At 39.0% G+C, this 22,074-nt stretch overlaps 1 protein-coding gene across 2 annotated transcripts; it reads right to left on the reverse strand.

The window, feature by feature from the left end:
* Positions 1–1,620: 1,620 nt before the first annotated feature.
* Positions 1,621–19,746, reverse strand: Tcp11x2 (t-complex 11 family, X-linked 2). Of its 2 annotated transcripts, none has more exons than XM_070039015.1 (10): positions 19,675–19,746; positions 18,988–19,122; positions 12,262–12,364; positions 6,613–6,733; positions 5,870–6,090; positions 4,498–4,634; positions 4,051–4,268; positions 3,768–3,949; positions 2,877–3,040; positions 1,621–2,010 (listed from the first exon to the last, which is right to left on the reverse strand). In XM_070039015.1, the coding sequence occupies exons 2-10, from the start codon at positions 19,088–19,090 to the stop codon at positions 1,778–1,780; spliced, it is 1,482 nt and encodes a 493-aa protein (XP_069895116.1). In that variant the 5' UTR covers positions 19,091–19,122; positions 19,675–19,746; the 3' UTR covers positions 1,621–1,777. The 2 variants fall into 2 exon arrangements, with proteins under 2 accessions (XP_069895116.1, XP_069895118.1); XM_070039017.1 differs by lacking the exon at positions 19,675–19,746 and adding an exon at positions 19,434–19,484.
* Positions 19,747–22,074: the final 2,328 nt, after the last annotated feature.

Consider the following 22,074-nt stretch of genomic DNA (forward strand, 5'->3'; position numbering starts at 1 on the left):
TGGAAGGACAGAAGGGAACAGTGGTCATTAGGAAAAAGGCAATGGGGAAAAAGTTCACCAAGGGGCTCCAGGACACAGAATGAATTACTTTTGGTTCTTCTTTAGTACAGTAGAGTAATTATTGGTTGAAAATGCTATATCCCCAAATGACTAGAATATACCATTCCCAACACAAAATAATGTTTGAAAAGATAGAAATGCTTACTTCTTTAATTTGATTATTACACACTGTATACATATACTGAATCAACATAAGGTACCTCATAGAGATATACTAAACTTCCATCTCAATAAGACTATCAGTCTGTTCAACTAGTTGTATCACCCATGTGGAATCTACTCTCTAGGAAAATCTTATACTAATAAACACAAATCATCTCTTAGGTTTTGTCCACGCATGCGTGCGTGCATTTGTGTGTGTATGTGGGTGCAGGTCCTGGGGCTTGAACTCAGGGTATGGGCCCAGTTTCTGAACATTTTTTGCCCATGGCCAGCATTCTTATCACTTGAGCCAGTGCTCCACTTTTGGCTTTTTGGCGGTTAGTTGGAGATAAGAGTCTTAAAGACTTTCCTGTCCAGGCTGACTTCAAACCTTGATCCTCATATTCCATCCTTCTGAGTACTGGCTGTCTTTTAGCTTTTATAAAGCAAAATGTTATATTTAGTTCCTCCGTGAAATGGTAAGGATATGTTTCACTGAGGATATCTCAAAAAAGTGTATGGGTGGTGGGATCCAGGAGAGGAGGATACACAAATAAAAAGAAGAAGTGTGTATATGGAAAACATTTTAAAAAAATTCAATGCGGGGCTGGAAAGGTGGCTCAGTGGTAGAGCGCTTGCCTTGCATGCCTGAGACCCTCGGTTCGATTCCTCAGCACCACATAAGCAAAAAGAAAAAAGCCGGAAGTGGTGCTATGGCTCAAGTGGTAGAGCACTAGCCTTGAGCTGAAGAGCTGAGGGACAGCGCCCAGGCCCAGAGTTCAGGCCCCACGACCGGACCCCCCCCCCAAAAAAAATTCAATGCATATTCTACAAAATTAAGAAAATTGAGGGTAGGGATGGATAGAGGAGAATGATGGAAAGGGTGACACAGATTGATTCATTGTATTAATATACTACTTTGTTGAATGGCAAGTCCTTTGTACAACTACTTAAAGGTAAAAATAAAAATTATAAAATTATCATTGAAAAAAGTGAGATTATAGTTTCCTGTATTCATCTAAATCAATCCAAATACAAATCTCATTTCCCCCAATTTCCCATATTATTACTGTTTGTTTATTTCACTTTGCCCAAGAACGATAGGATAAAATGCTACAATCTTTAGTCCTGGATATGAGGTTCTATGTTTTCTCTCAATTTATAACAGTTAATTTCTGGCTTCAGAAGCTCCTATACTTACAGTGTTTTCATACCCCTCAAGGAAATAATTTTCCATTGGGGAAAATAATAAGGTAGCTGCTGATGCCCACTTAATCTGGTCAGGTGGTGAAAGAAAAACTGAGGACCTATACATTTTTCAACTAGGCAGAGATTGAGTGTATATACCCCGGTTTCAGCTATAAAACAGATGGAACTGAGGTTTTCTTGCAGCTCACAATTTATTAGTGAAAGGGGGTTGGGTCACTTGGTGTTTTTATGCTTGATGCCTACAGCTATGTCCTGGCTGTAATGAGGAAGAAGGATGCCTGAATTGGTGGCCACAGGTAGTATAATCCCAGGAATATGCTGAGCCCGATCTTCTGGGTTCCTGGTGCTATGATGGGGGCCAGAACTATTAGACAGGTTCCACTTCTGCTTTATTTGGCTGAGCTGGAGAAATGATATCTTTCATGATCTCAGCATAGTATGGGCTGAAGACATGCTGATTGTAATGTATCAGGCTAACAAACTTCCAGCCCAGTTCTGCCAACTCCCCTTCAATGAATAGAAGGCCTCCAGGGAAGTCTAAAAGGGACTCTCGCATGCCACGAATTAAACAACATTTGAAAAACAAGCGAATCCGCTGTTCTGTCAACAAGGAAAAACACAAAAAGGAATAAAGAGATTTCAGAAGAAATTATAGCATACACTTTACTCACCAAAGCTTTTAAGTTAATCGAGTTTTCAGTGGCTTACCCACTCATTTGTATAAATTGTACAAATGAGATTTTTGTTGTGCTCTATTTTGGAAGAAGGAATGCTATCATTCTTCCAAAGATAATGCATTATCAAAAGATGGTGAACTAGGGCTACAAGTGTGGCTCAATGGCAAAGCACTTGCCTGGTATTTCTAAGGTTCTGAATGAAATCCTTAGCACCACAGTATAAATAAATAAATGAAAACAATGCAGAGCTAGTAAATTTTGGCTGCTTATAAGATTACATATCTATGAATGATGGACACCTGAACCAATAAAAAGATCATTGACACTGTACCTGGAATTCTATGGGCACATGTTAGAGACACTACACTAAGTTCTGACCCATATAAACAAACTAGATTATAAGATGTTAAAGTTACAAGCAAGCTAGCCAAATGAACTATTTCCATGCTATGATGGAACAAATTTTGTAGCTTAACATTGCATCAGTACCATTGAAAAGAGTAGTTTAAAGAATGGAATCCAGAATGGACTTTCCAACATAGATCTTGAACTGTAGTTACAGAATGAACATGAATGTCTTAGTAGGGTTGATGGGACAGTAACTCACATCTAAGAAAGATTTATTTCAAGGCCTGTAAAACATATATGAATTAACTAAAGCTAAAATACTTCCAAAATAATATGTATATATTTATAAATTATTTAGTAATTCACTGCTATAGCGGAGTCTATCTGCCAACCCCACAAATGGTCATTGCTTTTCCCTACCACTGTTTTGGTGATTCTTACCAATGATGATACGAATGCAGTTTTCTTTCTTGGCAATATTCTGGAGTTGGCTTACAAGTGATGCCTTGTTTTCACTGCTCAGAGCAGTGAGGCCCTTGTCTTTAAGGCCTTGATAAATCTCCTGAGGTACTTGTTCACTCACTCTCAACATAGTCTCTTCAGGCCTAGATAGTGAAGTACAGAGAACAAAGTACAGAGTGTTTCTGATATAGGAGTAAAGTGCAGAAGACTTCATACCAGAAGTTAGGTCCACTCAAGGGACAGTTCCAGTTTCCCATCACCAACACATAGCACAAGCCAGTGGGCATGCAAAATATTTTGATTGTTACCTTCAATGTGCCAAGTAATTCATAAACATATCACCATATGAAATAAGATTCAAAGGAAATAAGAATTGGAAAATGTTTAGGTCCATCCTTGGATCCACTCAATATCTTTAGTGCTTGTAAACTTTAAAAACCTTAAATATTTGATAGTATTTTTCTGTTTTACAGTTAAACTGTAAATACCTTAAGAAACTTGAACTTCTAATTCTTTTTTACCTTAGAATGCTATCCTTGAATGTAGTAAATAATCAATACAATTAAGTGATCAATTTCTGGATATGCATAACACAAATCCACCATTGCTCAATGAATTATATAATGATTCATTCTTTGAAAAAAATGAATGAATATTTATAGCAATCTAACCTTCATAATTTTCTCTTAGGAAAAGTTTTATTTTATTCTGCCCTAAACCTCAATACAACTTATTGGAAATACAGTCTTTGGGGCTGGTTCTTGAAAGCCTTCATGTGGGCCTCAATAAAGACTAAGGGTAATGTATTGCTTGCATATATCACAAATACCACATTGTTTTTCTATTCTAAGAGAGAACTATGCAACATACTTGGAATTAAATTCCTGTGTCAGAGCCTTGGTGACACATCTCAGTTTTTCCACAAATTCAGGTGATCTGAATAAAACACTTCCAGAGAAACTTCTAGCCACTAGCAAAACTGAGGCCAGGATAGTTAAATGCTTCAATTTGGAATTCATCTTCTGAAGACGAATTCTGTCCATTAGGAGAGTCTGAGGAGGCAGAAAAGAATGGGCTTTCAGGAAGGGAGAGTTCCAATGAAGGCTTTGAAAACAACAACAAAACAAGGCTATAGCCTGACACATATTCCTACCTCTGGGTATTCTTCATTTCCATAATCCTTGAGAAGGAGGTTCAAGTAGGCTTGGTATAGCACCATTGTAAGACTAGGAGGCTCTGAGTTCTCCACCTCTTGATCAGAAAATGACCATGTTGTGCTGGTAGAGGAACGAGGAATTTCAGAACTAGGAAATGGTGTAGTGAGATCTCTGGCTGCATCAGTTAGCCACATTTTGGTGCATATGAGGGAATCTGTGACAGAACAGGGGACACGTATCTTAAACTCCAACAACGGAAGGCTAAGACATGGAGATATGTAAATAAATAAGTACTTTTTAAGGGTTCTTTGTCTTTAGAGAAATACTTCTCCCTATCCCTGACCTACTAGGAAACTTCCTATTAAAAAATAGGAAATCACTATAAAAAAGTAGATCCAAGATAAAAATTTTCCCCCCCTATTGCTCTTACATTTTAAACCTACCTGGCTGTTTTTCAAGAAGTTTTTGGAATTTAGCTCGTTCATGTTGGATAGAATGTTCCTGCCTGTAGGGTTGAAGATACTTGACAGTATCATTCACCATGTCCATTTTCATCAGACTCAAAACACGAAAGATTCCCCTGTCACAAAAACAGAATATGTAATAAAAAATCTAACACGGAACAGTACAATTCAAGAAAGAATCATAAGATTGAATTTATTTTAGAGTTAGAAAGGGCCTTTAAACTAACAGATCTGCTGTATACCAGTGGCTCATATCTCCAAAACTAGTTAATCAGAAAGTTGAAATTGGAAGACCAAGGTTCAAAGCTAGCCTAAGAAGAAAAACCCAAGAAAGGTCATCCCTAAAATAACCAGCAAAAAGCTAGATAGGAATCAAGGCACAAGTAGCAGAGGGCCAGCAATTAGCAAGCAAACCAGAACCCAAGGCCCTGTGTTCAAGTCATGGTACTAGCACACAAAAAAAATAGATCTACTTCAATTTACAATTTGATATTATTTGAATGTGCCCCCTCAAAGCATGTGTTAAAAACTTAATCATCAGTTTGTCAGTGTTTGGAAGTGAGGGACATGGGAACGGTTTAGGCCACATAGTAAAAAGGCATCTTTAGGAGAGCATACTAACGTTTAAATACCGTTTGCCCCATGAAATATCCATGTTGAAGTTAGATATTAGGAGGAGGAAACTTTATCCAACTACGCTTTTATAGGTGAGGCCCTTGAAGGTGATTAAGGTTATGTAAAACCATCAAGGTGGAGCTCCTATGACTGACTATCAGAAAAAGCAAGAGACTGTGGCACACACTTAGCTGTCTCGTGTCTCTCACCATATGGTGTCCTGCATCACATTGGGTTTCTGCCAACAAGAAAGCCATGACTGTCTGGAGATCCTTGACACTGAACCTCCAGAATGGGGTTCAAAAAAACCTTTTTTTCCCCCTAAGGTATCCAGTCTGTGGAATTACATTATTAGCAACAAAATGGACAAAAATAGCTTGTCTTGACTTTTTTTTTCTGGTCGTGGGGTTTGAACTTTGGACTTGGGTGCTGTTCCACAGCTCTTCAGCTCAAGGCCAGCACTCTACCACTTGAGCCACAGTCCCACTTCCTGAAACTTCTTTCTTTTCATTCATTTTTTTGCCAGTCCTGGGACTTGAACTCAGAGCCTGGGCACTGTCCCTGAGTTTCTTTTGCTCAAAGCTATCACTCTACCACTTGAGCCACAGAGCCACTTCTGGATTTTTCTGTGTAGGTGGTACTGAGGAATCGAACCCAGGGCCTTGTGCATGTGAGGCAAGCACTCTAACACTGAGCCACATTCCCAGCCCCAAAAATAGCTTGTCTACATTCTCACCTCAGTAATTCCGCTGGATCTTTTATACTCTCTAGTTTCTTCACTGCTTCGTCTCGTACTGGAGCACACAATAGGCTCATCAATTTGAGAATGTAGGTAGAGAGATGAAGAACATCTAGAGCTCCTTGTTCTGTCTCCTGCTCAAAGACACTCAGGTCCAGAGATTCTTCAATCTCATTTCTCAGACGATTCTGGTGTGGTAATAGGAGCGACAGCAAGATCTGAACAGCAAAGGACATGAAAGGAGCCAATTTCTCTTTAGAATCTCTTCAATGAACAATTCTCTTAGGTTAGAGTCATCCTAGACCATGTCTTTTAGAGGTAAGGAAAGCAGATCTTTAAATTTCTTAGAGAATTATGTTTTCTATTTTGAGGACAATTACAATTGAAGCTTACTTTGGGATCATTTATAGATGTAGTTATAATTTTCAAGAAACAGGAATGATATAAATAAAAATAAGAGTGTGATATAAAAAGAAGTGCAGGAAATAGCTGTTTGACTCAAAAATTTACTTCTATGCTCCTAGAGTATGTAAAACATAGTGACAATCCAGTGAAAATTTGCTTGATTGACATTTATTGTCCTTTCACAGCAATAGCCTAACTCTCAAGCTATATATTACGAATAATATGAATCCTCTCCATATTACCTATGTTCAGAAAGTGTGCTACTTAGGACACTAGTATCCACTGAAAACTCAAGGGTCTAGGTACTGCATATCAACAAATGTAGGATTACTCACCTCCTTGACATTTTTTATTAGTTCAAGAGCACAGGTGAAATCTGGAGGAGTACTTGATAATTGTTCTTTCAGATGGTCCCAATAAGCATTGTACATTCTCTCCACAAACCTGCTGTCGTGACTAACAAGAAAGCAAATAAGAAAATTGCTTTTGTTAGTTGGTCATGGGGCTTGAACTCTGGGCCTGGGTGCTGTCCTTGAGCTCTTGAGCTCAAGGCTAGTGCTCTACCAGTTGAACCACAGAGCCACTTGCAGTTTTCTGGTGGTTAATTGCAGATAGTCTCACAGAGTTTCCTGCCCCAGTTGGCTTTGAACTGCAACCCTCAGATCTCAGCCTCCTGAGTAGCTAGGATTACAGGCGTGAGCCATCAGCACCTGTCAGAAAATTGTGTTTTACTTATAGAATTCAAACAGGATAGTTGTCTCTCAAACAGTACTTAATCTGATGAAAAAACATTGGTCAACAAAGGAGGAGGCTACAATGCTTGTTAAGAAATGTACTCATTATCTACCCCCTCTGTACAGTATTTTCACAATAAAAATTTAAAAAAAAATTGGTCAAATCCACTCATAACAGCACCTATGATTCCAGAGCTTTCTCCATACAAAACAAACAAACAAACAAAAAAAACATGAAGCACAGGTTGAAACCCTGAATTCTGGTCATGGTACCCTAGCCTAAATGTATGATTTAGTTTCCAATTCCACATACTTAAACTTTTGAAGTAGGTCATCTCTTTTTCTTCAGGCATGGTCTATGAGTAAGGATTTTCCCTGCTGATATCATACAAGGTCTATCAGACATTTCATATTCAGCACAACCAAAATGGTGGAACTTATCAGCCCCCTTCAAACTGGTCCCTCATTTATACTTGGTCTTGCATGCTAGAGAGGTTGGCTTTGTTCTTTAAGAGCATACTTTTCAGATATACAGCATTGTTTTCTTTAAAAACTGTAAAAATACCAAAGTAAATGAAGACATGTCCAAGTTTTTTCCTTCATATATCAATCTAACTCAAAATGGGCCATCAACTTTTAACTATCTGGAATGTACTAGAACACTTAATTCCTTTCGCATCATCCTTCATATTTATTTGGTAAGCAAATCCCTGTTTCCTAACTATGTCTAGAATCCACCCTACCTACCATCATCTCTACCTGGATTACTGCATTCATCTATTAAGTGTCCAAACTGACTCACATAGTCTCACTTCCCACAATGCCACATATCCTTGATAAAATAATTGATTCTCTTAAGAAGCAAATCTCATGATGCTATCATTCTCAATTAAAGTTCTTCAGGAAGTCTAACACCAGCAGGACATAGGATCTTTATGACCCTTCGGGATCTTATTTTTCTACTATGCTATATTACCTACTTCTATTTTTAACACCAAGTACTCCAACAATAACAATCTGCTTATAGTGAATATGTGAATATGTGACTCTAAAGAGATATACCCTTTCTTCCTTTACTACCTAAAAAGTCCATATTCATATTCCAATATTCAACTCAAAAGTTAGCTTCTCAGGAAAGACAATACTGATCTTCCCCAAGCAGCTAAGCACTAACATATAAATCCAGACATTGGATATTAGAAAACATATCCCTCTGTACAATAGCTGTTTGTCTATCCTACAGAAATTTCTTCATGGTAGACAGACAGCTAACACATATGTTCTCAATACTCAATATTCTACTTTTACCTCACAAGTATTCAGAAAGTAACTGGAAGCTGGGCGCTGGTGGCTCACGCCTGTAATCCTAGCTACCCAGGAGGCTGAGATCTCAGGATCGCTGTTCAAAGCCAGCCCGGCAGGAAAGACCGTGAGACTCCTATCTCCAATAAACCACCAGAAAACCGGAAGTGGCGCTGTAGCTCAAGTGGTAGAGCACTCGACTTGAGCTGAAGAGCTGAGGGACAGCCAGAGTTCAAGCCCCACGACCGACAAAAAAAAAAAAAAAAGTAACTGGAAAATGGATGGGTGACAATGAGATTTCCCTTAGAAACCTATAAATAATATCATTTTATAAACCCAAATGCAAAATTAGTTAATAATATATAAAGAAAACCCCTAGCTGGGCACCAATGGCTCATGCCTGTAATCTTAGTTACTCAAGAGGCTGAGATCTGAGGATCACAGTTCAAAGCGAGCCCAGGCAGTAAAGACTGTGTGACACTTACCTTCAATTAATCAACAGAAAAGTGGAAGTGGCGCTGTGGCTCAAAATGGTAGCACTCCAGCAGAAATCAGGAAAACAACTCCTTTTGTAATAGCCCCACAAAAAAAAAATTCCTAGGAGTTAACTTAACTAAAGAAGTGAAGGACCTCTACAATGAAAACTTGAAAAAGGAAATCAAAGCAGAACTTAGAAAGTGGAAAAATCTCCCATGCTCCTGGATTGGAAGGATCAACATCGTGAAAATGGCAATACTTCCCAAGGCTATCTACAAATTCAATGCGATACCTATTAATATTCCAACCTCATTCTTCAAGGAAATAAGAGAGGCAATCCAAAAATTCATATGAAACAATAAAAGACCCCGAATTGCAAAAATGAACCTTAACAGAAAGAACACTTCTGGAGGAATATCAATACCAAATTTCAAACTCTACTACAAACAAAACAGCTTGGCACTGGCACAAGAAACCACAGGACCAATGGAATAGAATTGAAATCCCAGAAATGAACCCACAAACCTATAGCCACCTAATCTTTGATAAGGGAGCTAAAAAAATAGAATGGAAGAAAGACAGCCTCTTCAGTAAATGGTGCTGGCAAAATTGGTTAATCACTTGTAGAAAACTGAAGCTAGATCCTTATATATCACCCTGCACCAGAATCAACTCCAAATGGATCAAAGACCTTGGAGACAAAGAAGACTCCCTGAAAACATTATAGGACGGAATACGAGAAACCCTAGGTCTCCTTGGCTCAGGCTGAAATTTTCTTAGTAGAGACCCAGAAACACAACTAATCAAAGAAAGGTTGGACAAATGGGATTGCATGAAGTTGCAGAGCTTCTGCATAGCAAAGGACATAGCTAGCAAGATCAATAGAAAGTTCACAGATTGGGAGAAGATCTTCCATAGCCATACAACAAACAAGGGTCTCATATCTAAAATATACTTGGAACTCAAAAAATTAAATCTCCCAACAACAAATCCTCAAAGAAACAACTGCCCAATAAATAAGTGGGCTAAAGACTTAAAGAGAAACTTCTCTGAAGAGGAAAGAAGGATGGCCAATAGACACATGAAGAAATGTTCAACCTCTCTAGCCATAAAAGAAATACAAATCAAAACAACATTGAGATACTACCTCACCCCAGTTAGAATGGCTATAATCAAGAATTCTAAAAACAACAGATGCTGAAGGGGATGTGGACAGAAAGGAACCTCACTGCATTGTTGGTGGTAGTGCAAACTTGTTCAACCACTTTGGAAAGTAGTATGGAGGTTCCTCAAAAGATTCCACATAGAGCTCCTCTATGACCCAGCAATCCCACTTTGGGGCATTTTCCTGAATGATCACAAGCAAGACCATATTAAGGCTACCAGCCCAACTATGTTTATCTCAGCATTATTTATCATAGCGAAGATATGGAACCAACCCCGATGCCCCTCAGTAAATGAGTGCATCAAGAAAATGTGGTATTCTCTCTCTCTCTCTCTTTCTCTCTCTCTCTCTCTCTGTCTGTCTCTCTCTCTCTGGAATTCTATGCCTCCACCAGAAAGAATGACATTGCCCCATTTGTCAGAAACTGGAAAAAGTTGGAAAAATTATATTAAGTGAAGTAAGCCAGGCCCAAAGAAACATAAGTCCCATGGTTTCACTTATTTGCAATAAGTGGTACATGTGTAGAACAAGTAGAAAAGGTCAAAAGCTATGTACATATTACCATATAAGATAATATTAAGCAAAATGAACCCCAGGATAGGGACACAAATATTTTTTTTCTTTCATACTATTGTTTCTAACATATTTATAATGTACCATGTGATTTTTTTGTTTCTTTGTATACCCCATGGTATAACCCCTGTTTTCACTGTATTTTATGTCGGTGCCCTGCATCTTGTATATACATTGCTCTAATTTAGGGAGGGGAAGGGAAAAAACTAAATGCTTAAATAAGGATACAGGTTGACCCACTGTAACAATGAGATGTACAAGACACTATATTGAAAACGAACTTTACAACTTTGTGGGGGGGTGAGGAAGGTAGTTGTGGAGATAAAAGGGAAGGAATGGAAGGGGAAAAACAAAGGAGGAGGCAACAATACTCGATAGGAAATGTACTCATTACCCTGCTCAGGTAACTGTAACCCCTCTGTACAGTATTTTTACAATAAAAATGTACCAAAAATAACATTCTAATTTTTCATATAAAAAATAGTAGCACTTAGGGACAGTGCCCAGATCCTGAGTTCAAGCCCCATGACCAACAAAAACAGAAAAACAAAAGAATAACTCCAAACTCTACTTCAACCTTTTTTATTAGTGTGCATGACAAAAAATATTATAATAAAAAGTAAAATTTAAAAACTCTAGATAACATTATTTCCCATTTGCTTTACCCACCTCTAATTACCACCAGGAACTTTAATAATCCTTCACTCTCCAAGTCTGACTTTTCTATACACCCCTGCCAGCAGGAAAATAAATCTAACTTGGACTCCATGTATATGACTGAAGTAAAAAGGATGCTAGACATCCATGTTTGTTGAAGTCTTCCTTCAGGGGAGTTGGACTTAGCACGATCATTGTTGGTAATAGGCAGGGCAAATCTAATATCTGTGAGAAGTAAGAGAACCTCTGGAAGAGTAAGGTACTTTACTAATACAGTCCCTAAAGTGGAAAAAATGCACACTCATTCATGGTGTCTGAAAATTTACCCATATAATGATTACAACTCCAATAGCAGCATCAAATCATACTTGCTGAGTGGCTCTTACATATGTATTACAGTATCAAGATAATTAAGAGGAATCAAAATTAAGCCAAATTTTTATTAAGCCAATTATGAAGTAAAAATGTTCCTGAAATACTTTATTCCATGAAGAATTGTCAATATTACTATTAGAAAAGTAAGCTGTTTATTAATACCTATTTAATCTGTAGAAAATCATAAGAAGCTGAAAAGATGTGAAATTCACACTATCTTTCATTATTAGCTGAAATGAACATTTCAACAATATGACATTGGTTTGTTTCACATTTAAATGTAATTTGATATTTCAATGCTTTTTTTTGCATTGGTCATGGGTGTTTAACTCTGGGCCTGGCACTGTCCCTCAGCTCTTCGGCTGAAGGCTAGCTCTCTACTACTTGAGCCACAGTGCCACTTCCGGTTTTCTGGTGGTTAATTAGAGACCAAATTCTCATGGACTTTCCTGCCTGGGCTGGCTTTGAGCCAGGATCCTCAGCTCTCAGCCTCCTGAGTAGCTAGGGTTACATATTTGAGCCACCAGCGCCCGGATACTTCAATACTTTTAAATGAATAACTACACTGGTTACTCTGGTTTTTTATTTGATGGTACTATTTAAGACTAAGACTCAAAATATCAAATTTAAAATGATCAAAAATCATCTGAGCTATATTCCTATGCAAGGAAGAGGAAGTAGAAAAAAATAGAAGTTTGTACCTGTCTGCAGTTAAAGCATTCTTTTCCATGTAGAGATCTTCCTTTACTATGATATCAAGAGCAGTACTCAGCTTGGAATGGTCAATAGCTGTCTGTGTCAGATCTTTAACAGAAAAGATTTCAGGTTAGCGCTGTAGAAGTGCATAGCTGTCATCAAAAGTGAATTCACAAAAGAATTTCTATTTAATTCAGAGATTTATTCAGCTAGTAAGGGCCTTCTAATCTTGATTCATCAAGTGAATCTTACAGTCACTCAGCCTTTCAGTATTTCAGATTTTCTGAACTCCTTATCCTTCAATAACACTGGAAACTAAGAGAACTCAGGCATGTGGAGAAGACAGCTTATAAAAAGCAGAAGGTGAGATTTATGTCAAAATCTTTCACTTGAAATAACAGAACAGTAGATAAGAGGGAGAGTCAAGATGGTTGGAGTGCAGACTTAGCACTTACATGTTCCTCCAAAAAGAACTAAAATAGCAGGTGTATAACTGCCTGCTGAAGTGACTTCATGTGAAGAAGCAAATGGAGTAAGTTAGACTTCTTTCATTATAATCTCAGAGAGTTTCAGGCCTGCAATTCCCAAGGACTGTGATTCAACTGGCTGAGCATATCCAGGAAACCTCAAGTCATGAATATATAAGCTACCTAAAGTAACCCCACATATAACTTTGAAACTGAGTGTGCATGTGAGACTATGTGTGGCCACCTTTGGCCATGCGCCACTTTTGTCTAGAGAGAGAATGAACTGTTGCACAGTGTACTGCCACTAAACAAGAGGGTACAATGAGGAGATGCAACTAGGAGACAAGGGGCTAAAGTTGTGCTGATGGAAATAATTTAAGCCTATAAACAGTGTGCTGTGCAGCGGATGCGTTTATGAACAGGAGTGCCTATAAATAAAAGCATGATCATCATCCCTGGTACTTTGTCTTTGGCCTATCTAAACCAAAAGAGAACTTGAGAATTTGTAACACAGCATGAGAAATTGGAGTTCAATAGGATAATAGTCAAAAGTTTGTAAAATCCAGACATCTGGGACTGGAACATAGCTAGAAAAACAAAATATTCTATCACTTATACCTGTTTCCACAGCTGGGGGTTGTAGAGTATTCCATCCGTAGAGGTAAAGGTGAGAGAGAGTCCCAAACAATGCTGTCAGCACACATTTGGGCACTCCTAGCTATTGTAGCTCGTATAGGCTTACAGCCTAAATAGAAAAGAAGCCTAATGTTTGGACAGTAATTTAGACTTTGCAAAAGAACTTGCTTCATCTCCTGAAAACCCTTAGGGAGATTCCCTGTAACCTAGTGTCTAAATTTGCACTGCTTTAAGTGTCACCTCCCCCTCCCTCTCCAATATCCCCACCTCTGGAACCCTGCAAGTATTCTAAAATAGCTCAGTTTTTGGCAGCTTCATGAATCAAACTTGGCTTGGTGGCCTGATGCTGACACAAACATACTGACAGGGCTATATAGGGGGGAATGGTTGCTGAAATACAAAGGGAATTGGGCAAGGATAACATCCTCAGGAACCAAGGAATCAAGAAGCCTGCCCTCTGAGACTGGGTGTATACTCAGTCAAGTGTGGTTTTATGCTGGTTGTAGAGCAGATGTCACTTGTGTCAGCAGTTCAAAGGTTTGCTAACAAGGTGGAGAAATTAACTGTTTTCATTCCTTCCCCACCTCCATGGTGTACTCTGGAAAGTTTTTTTTTTTTGGGGTCCGGTCGTGGAGCCTGAACTCTGGGCCTGGGCGCTGTCCCTCAGCTCTTCAGCTCAAGGCTAGCGCTCTACCACTTGAGCCACAGCACCACTTCCGGCTTTTTTCTTTTTTTGCTTATGTGGTGCTGAGGAATCGAACCCAGGGCCTCAGGCATGCAAGGCAAGCACTCTACCACTGAGCCATCTTCCCAGCCCCTACTCTGGAAAGTTTTGAACAATACCACAGTAGCTTGTCTGTAGCTCAACATCCAAGGCACACAAAGAATATCCAGAGAGGAACTTTGTCCAGTTTCAGTCTCATTCTGCTGACCCCCACTCCTACAAATACAGCCTTGAAGGGTACACACCCTTAGAAGTTTCAGAGAGAAACAACACAGTGCAGGTTGTATTCCAGTAACATTCTTTCCTGTGAGCACCTCGGTTGAGATTAGTTTTGCCTGGCTCTAGCTCTGACTCACTTGGCTTGGTCTGATCCCCAGTGAGCACCACAACTAAAATAATTAGAGGAAGATCCTGGCCATTGATAAGCCTGGCCCAGTTGCAGCCAAAAAGAATGTTCCTCCTGCAATTGCACCTTTACAGGTCCCCTGTATAGGTCACTGTGCACCTTGTCACTGTTGATGAGATTGGGTGCAAGTGCCATGGTAGATGCTGCAAGTCCTGCCTCTTTACCCTTCCTCTCCCTATGAAGCACCTGCACCTTCACAAGTGTCTAAAGCAGAGGATAAGTGCTTCAGAGTCCTCACTACTTCTGGAGCAGCCAGAACTAGAGAACATTTCAAGTAACAGAACTAATACCAGTAGTACTTGAGGAAGCCTGCATAGCCCATAAGGCTCCCCATTTTCTTTTGTAGGAGTAAGTGTACAGACTGTACTGTACACAATCAGTGGTCTACACTAAAGTTGCTTAATCTAATAGAGTGTCCTCATTCTTGTGAGATCCACAGAGGCAGTGGATCTCTCTAAGTCTGATATACACACTGTGCCCAAACTTCCTAATCAGAGACAGAGAAGCTACAGGAAAGTTACAACAAGGTGCCCATCTGGAGATAAATTAAACATTGCATAGCAAACTGAAAAATATCTTCTGGAGAAAGACATTTTAAAAGAAACCCATTCTTTAGGCCACATATAATGCTGCATACTTATAATCTCAGCTATTCATGAGGCAAAGGTAAGAAAATCACAGATCAAAGACATCCTAAGCGAAACTTACCAAAACTCTTTCAGTTATACAAACAAAAACAACAACAAAGCAACATCAAACAAAACTGAGATAAAATGTACTAAACATTTACAGGACATTCCAGCCAACAGCTGCATAATACATGCTCTTTTCATAAGCTCATGGAACTTTCTCTAAAACAGTCCATATATTAGACCATGAAACATGTACTAATAAACTCAAAAATATGGAAATCATATCCTGTAACTTTCTTGATTACAATGGGATGAAACTGGAATTCAACAGCAGGAGAAATTTCAGAATATTATAGATAGGTGGAGACCGAATCAAACACTTTTTTTAAATAGAGGATCACTGAGGAAGTCAGAAAGGAAACTAAAAAACACTTGAAAGGAATGAAAACAGAAATATAACATAGCCAAACCATGTGTTATACAGAAAAACAGCTCAAAGAATCCAAAATTCATATGGAATCATGAAGAACATGAATAGCCAAGACATTTTGAGCCAAGGGAGTAGAGTTGATTCCATCACATCATCTGTCTTCAAGACATATTACAGAGCCACAGTAGCAAACGTAGCATAACATTGGCATAAAAAGACAGAGAGATGCAGGGAACAGAATAGAAAACCCAGAAATAAAAGTACATATCCATAGCCAATGGATTCTTGGCAAAGTTGCCCAAAACATACATTAAAGAAGCCAGATTCTATGACAAATGATGATGGGAAAAACACGTATATCCACACTCAGAATGCCGAAGCTTAGCTGGTATATCTTACCCTGTTCAATAAACTCAAAATGAATAAAGGAACTTAATACCTTAAGCTCTCAAAGTGCTTGAGTAAACCATAGGAGAGACTCTGCCAGATATTGGCAGCAACAATTACTTTCTAAATGGCACACTAGAAGATCTGTAAATAAGAGCAAAGGCGAACTTGACACATCAAAATTAAAAGCTCTTTTACAGCAAAGGAAAAAATCAACAGAATAAAGAGCAAGTTTCAGATAGAAGATTTTGCTATTGATGTGACAGTTAATATCCAGGGTATTCAGAAAATGAAATAATTTAAACACTAAAAGGACAAGTAATCCAATCCAAAAATGGTAAATGATGTGAATAAACACATCTCATGCAAATTAAGAGTACAATGAAATTCCATCTCACTTTAGTCAGACTGAGCATTATAGAAAAAATGCAGCAAGTACATGGAAAAATGGCCCCTTATACAATGTTGGGGGAAATAAGTTAGTAATCTACTGTGGAAGTCAGAATAGAGATTCCTCAAAATTATCATACAATCCAGTTATCCCACTTCTGGGCATATATCTGAAGGAAACAAGTTAGCATTCAAAGTAGATAGCTACATGCCCATGTTTATTGTGGTACTATTAATAGGTAAAACACAGAATCAGCCTTGCTGCCCATCAACAGATGAATAAAAAGTAGAATAGCACTTATGTGCATAATGGTATATTATTCAGCCATACATTATCATTTGCAGATATATGGATGAAACTGTAGGATACCACATTAAGTGAAATAAGCCAGACACCGAAAGACACATATTAAATATTCTATTTCATATGTGGAAACTGAAACATTAAAAAAGATCATCAGAAAATTGAAAAGGAATTGCCAGGGAATGGTGAGGATGCTGGGATGAGGAGGACTTTATTGTTTTATTTCATTCAGTATTCATAAGAACTATGATACAGATCAGCATTGGAATTAGGAAACCACAGTTTTGAAGTCCATTAAGCAAATTACCAGAAACAATAATACACAATAGCATATCAAGTAGTTATAATTAAGATGTGGTATATCTGGTGTATACAATAAAACATGCAATTAAGTAAGCTATTTTCTAACTCATTTTCAATGTGGATCTATAATATTTTTCAGTTGTCACCAAGGTACACTAAAAGTCACATATCAAGAATCTTACATCTCACTCCAAGATGGTCTTACTTTTCTGTGTTAAAATTTCAAAACCGTCATCAACTTATATCCTCTGTACCCTAATTCAACAGATATCTACATTAAAATATATTATCTAGACAGACACCGATGACTCATCCCTGCAATCCTAGCTACTCAGGAGGCATCGATCTGAAGATAACGGTTCAATACCAGCCCAGGGAGGAAAGTCTGTGAGATCTTATCTCCAATTAACCACCAGAAAACTGGAAGTGGCACTGTGGCTCAAGTGTTAGAGGGCTAGCCTTGAGCTGAAGAGCTTAGGGTACAGTACCCAGGCCCAGAGGTCAAGCCCCATGACTGACAAAAAAAATACTAATAAACTCACACACACATATGTATGTATGTGTGTGTGTGTACATATATATAGTTCTGGGGCTTGAACTCTGGGCTTGGGCTCTGTCCTTGAGATTCTTTTGTTCAAGGCTAGCACTCTACCACTTCTGGCTTTTTCTGACTAGTTCACTGGAGATAAGACTTCCATGGACTTTCCTGCCCAGGCTGGCTCTGAATTGTGATCTTTATGTCTCAGCCTCCTGAGTAGCTAGGATTGCAGGTGTGAGCCACTAGTGCTTGACTTCACTAAGCTATTTATGAGGCACTATGAACTAAAAATTGAGTTTATTATCAGTGACCTCAAGTGTCACCAGAGAAACATGTATGTTTAACCAAACTAGAGTCATCGTTCCAAATATTTCTTCCTTATTTCAGTCTTTAAGAGTTTAAAGTAGCTACATGTGAACAGGTATGCAAATTAATGTTCCATTAAATTTCCTGAGATCATTAGCTAATTGGTAATTTTTTTTTTTTTTGCCAGTCATGGGGCCTGAGCTCTGGGCATGGGTGCTGTCCCTCAGCTCTTCAGCTCAAGGCTAGCACTCTACCACTTGAGCCACAGTGCCACTTCTGGCTTTTTCTGCTTATGTGGTGCTGAGGAATTGAACCCAGGGCCTCTTGCATGCAAGGCAAGCACTCTACCACTGAGCCACCTTCCCAGCCCCGCTAATTGGTAATTTGAGTTCCTATGAGGTTGGATTTGTCAAAACAAACTTCAAATGCCTAATATGTAGAAAAACCATAAGTCCCAATGTTTACATGAAAACACATTACACATCCGAAAATTTTACCCAGAGCAATGATAATGATAATTATCATAATGATAATTCTTTTTTTTTTTTGTCGGTCATGGGGCTTGAACTCTGGGCCTGGGCGCTGTCCCTCAGCTCTTCAGCTCAAGGTGAGCACTCTACCACTTGAGCTACAGCGCCACTTCCGGTTTTCTGGTGGTTTATTGGAGATAGGAGTCTCACGGTCTCTCCTGCCAGGGCTGGCTTTGAACCGCGATCCTCAGATCTCAGCCTCCTGGGTAGCTAGGATTACAGGCATGAGCCACGGGCGCCCGGCTCCATAATGATAATTCTTATGTTAACAAGAACTCCTGGGATAGGAGAAAACATAATTCCAATAACAAGTAACTTGGATTATTTCATACATTCTCCAAAATCAAAATACAAGAATGTTATCTATTTCTCATGTTTTTAATGGACTTGGTCATAAGTAAGTCTTGTCAAACACAAGTAATTCATGCTTTATTGGCCTCCTTCTCTGGATCTAATTTTCCTTAACAATCAGGGTCTTGAAGCTTGTGCATAAAAGGGAGGGGGCAAAGAGAAGAAAAATTCAAAAGAGAGCTTTCAGAAAGGTGAGAAAGGAAAAGTGCACAGCTATAAAAGCCTTGTGTATCCATTAAAGGATCATAAGCCACAGGCTGTGTGTTCCTTTAACCTAACTGTTCTCAAGCACTACCTAAAGAAGTAATAGTAATATTCGTGACTTACCTGGAGAGTGGTCCTCTAAACAGGTTTTGTCTTCCTCTCTCTGTCCTGGTGTTTCAGGCTCCTGGGTCCCACTCTCTGAATCACTGGGATTGTTCCGCAGCATAGTTTCTTAAGTCTTAGGCACCTTGGTGTTACCTTGAAATGGGGAGTAAAGAAGAGGCAATGTTAGATTTGGCTCTGATCTATGGACAAGGGAGAAAAGGGCTTACCTGTACGTTGGTGACTGACCATGCTGATCCTAGTTGAGGAACAAACACTTCAAGGGCTTCTAAGAGGAACTAGAATCTTTTAAATGCCATACTTGAGACTAGTGGGCTTTTCTTTAGTGAAATCAATGAAGTTTGGGCAAGCAAAAGAGAAACAAAGGCCCAGAAATAGACTAACAGGAGTGTGGATTGCACTTCACTAGCCAAACTAGGGAAGGAATCTGTCTGGACTCTAGTTACCTTTAATTAGTTCCAGAATACCCTCTTTTTGCTTCAAGGCCAACCAAAGAGTCTTACTGACCTGAATTCAAAGAGTAGACTATATCACACACATACACACACACACACACACACACACACACACACACACACACACACACACACACACACACACACACACACACACACACACACACACACACACACACACACACACACACACACACACACACACACACCACTCAAGAACCAGTTCCCTTACCTCTTCCTGATCTTTAACACACTGCTCTGGTGGTGGCTGTGTCTGTTAGTGAGACCCCAGCTGCCTACACATCATAGTCCTGGAGCATACCATGGTGTTCAAGGGGAGAGGGGAGATCATCAGGGAAGGGTCATAAGAAACTATAGGGATGATGAAGTCCAACTAGAGGTACACCCCTACCCATGATCCTAGGTAAGATAGTCCAGAATAGGACACAATGGGCAATGTGTTGCCTTGGTAGCAGGCTTGGGGCCATGTACCTGAGTATCAAGATGGACAGAAAAAAAAAAAAGACTGGGGGCCAGTGGCTCACACCTATAATCCTACCTGCTCAGGAGGCTGAGATCTTGAGATCTGAGGATCATGATTCAAAGCCAACCCAGGCAGGAAAGTCCATGAGACTCTTAACCCCGATAAAGTATTGAGAAAATGCTGAAAGTGGCGCTGTGGGTAAAGTAGTAGAGCACTAGCCTTGAGCAAAAAAGCTTGGGGACAGCACGCAGGCCAGTGAAATTGACAAGATATAAGCCTGGGAGGTAGCATATTTTGGTTTGGGTTCTGCCAGCTGAATTCCAGGCATGTTCTTCACTGAAATACAATAGTGCGCCCTTGAATAAGCCAAGGATGCTAGAATAGGGTTCTCTTATTCACATTTTATTCACAATCTACTTTGTCACATCACTGTCCAATTATAGAGTAATATGAGGGTCCCTGGATTAGCCCATTTCTGGCTCTTGAGAAAAAATTTTAATAAGGTTTATGCTTTGCACTGTTTTGTACTTCTCTTTCATCCTAACTTAGTTTCTTAACACATTAACTTATATTTTCATAAAATAGGATTATACTTTTATCAAATTCTCATCAAATCATCCCTTCTTAGTGATGATAGTAGTGTTCCCTTCTTAGTGATAATAGTAGTGTAGAGATAATGCACATGTGAATTTTAAGGAAGAATGTAACAGAAGATATTCAAGAACTTTTCATCTTAAGGAAAATCCACTCTACCCTCCAGCACAGGAAGATTTGGGGAGGAGACTTGATTAGTACAGTTGCTGTTAAGTGGAGAGTACTGTGTGTCATATTAATTAATATTAAATACTTATACTCTCCTGGTCTTGCCCCAGTAATGTCAACTTTTAAATAAATCGCTCTCACACTAAACTCAGGTCTTTTACTTGATTTGAACATCAGATTTTATATTCCTAAGGTATATGTTTCATTATATTTGAAATTAATACCACATTTTAAGAAATCTAAATTTGATTAGGTTTCTAAGAAAATGTTTCTAGAACAGCACCAAATGCACTTGTAAGCAAAATAACATTGTTTAAAAACCTACCACAGCCAGGCACTGGTGGCTTACGCCTGTAATCCTAGCTACTCAGGAGGCGATCTGAGGATCTAGGTTCAAAGCCAGCCCCAGCAGGAAAGTCTGTGAGACTCTATCTCCAATAAACACTCAGAAAACCGGAAGTGGTGTTGTAGCTCAAGTGGCAGAGCACTCGCCTTGAGCTGAAGAGCTGAGAGACAGTGCCCAGGCCCAGAGTTCAAGCCCCACGACCTACAGACAAAAAAGCAAATCAAAACAAAAACCTACCACAATAATTCCTGAAATTCTATTAGTATTTAATTCAAACAAATTAAATAGTCTCAAGTGTCTTTTCATATGAAAATCTCCTGGGGGAAATTTTAAAAAAAAAGTTAGAAGTGTCTGCATAAAAAAGGAGGATAGGAAAACAGAAAATTATAATTTTTCCAGGTTTGCCCAAACAGTTCACTTAATAATCTAAATCATCAGCAGTTACAAATGCCAACAAGACAAAAATTAGAAGCCGGTCACAGGTGGCTCACGCCTGTAATCCTAGCTACTCAGGAGGCTGAGATCTGAGGATCACGGTTCAAAGCCAGCCCAGGCAGGAAAGTCCATGAAACTCTTATCTCCAATAAACTACCAGAAAACCAGAAGTGGCACTGTAGCTCAAGTGGTAGAGCACTAGCCTTGAGCTGAAGAGCTGAGGGACAGTGCCCAGGCTCAGAGTTCAAGCCCCACAACCAACAACAACAACAAAAAAAATAGAAAGTAAAATGAATAGAAAAAGGGGGAGTGGGGGGGGCAAAATTTAAAAAATTAAAAAAAGAAAAGTCATGTGAAAAATATAACTTTTCCCCAGAGATTCAGTTAATGACAACTGATTTTTATATAATTACATATAAAACCTTCATGTATTTCTAATCTATCTGCTCTGGACAGGCCACTGCCCACATAGTAGATAAAACAGATTAAATGAACAAACTGGGATTAGTAAATTACTAAAGAACACATATCAGGCAAGAGAGATAAGTCTTGAATATAGTATGCATATGTGCTTGCCTTGCATACATGAGGCCCTGGGTTCGATT

The sequence above is a fragment of the Dipodomys merriami genome, unplaced genomic scaffold, assembly GCF_024711535.1.
Source record: "Dipodomys merriami isolate MVZ:Mamm:240054 unplaced genomic scaffold, mDipMer1.0.p SCAF_3, whole genome shotgun sequence".
NCBI lineage: Eukaryota > Metazoa > Chordata > Mammalia > Rodentia > Heteromyidae > Dipodomys > Dipodomys merriami.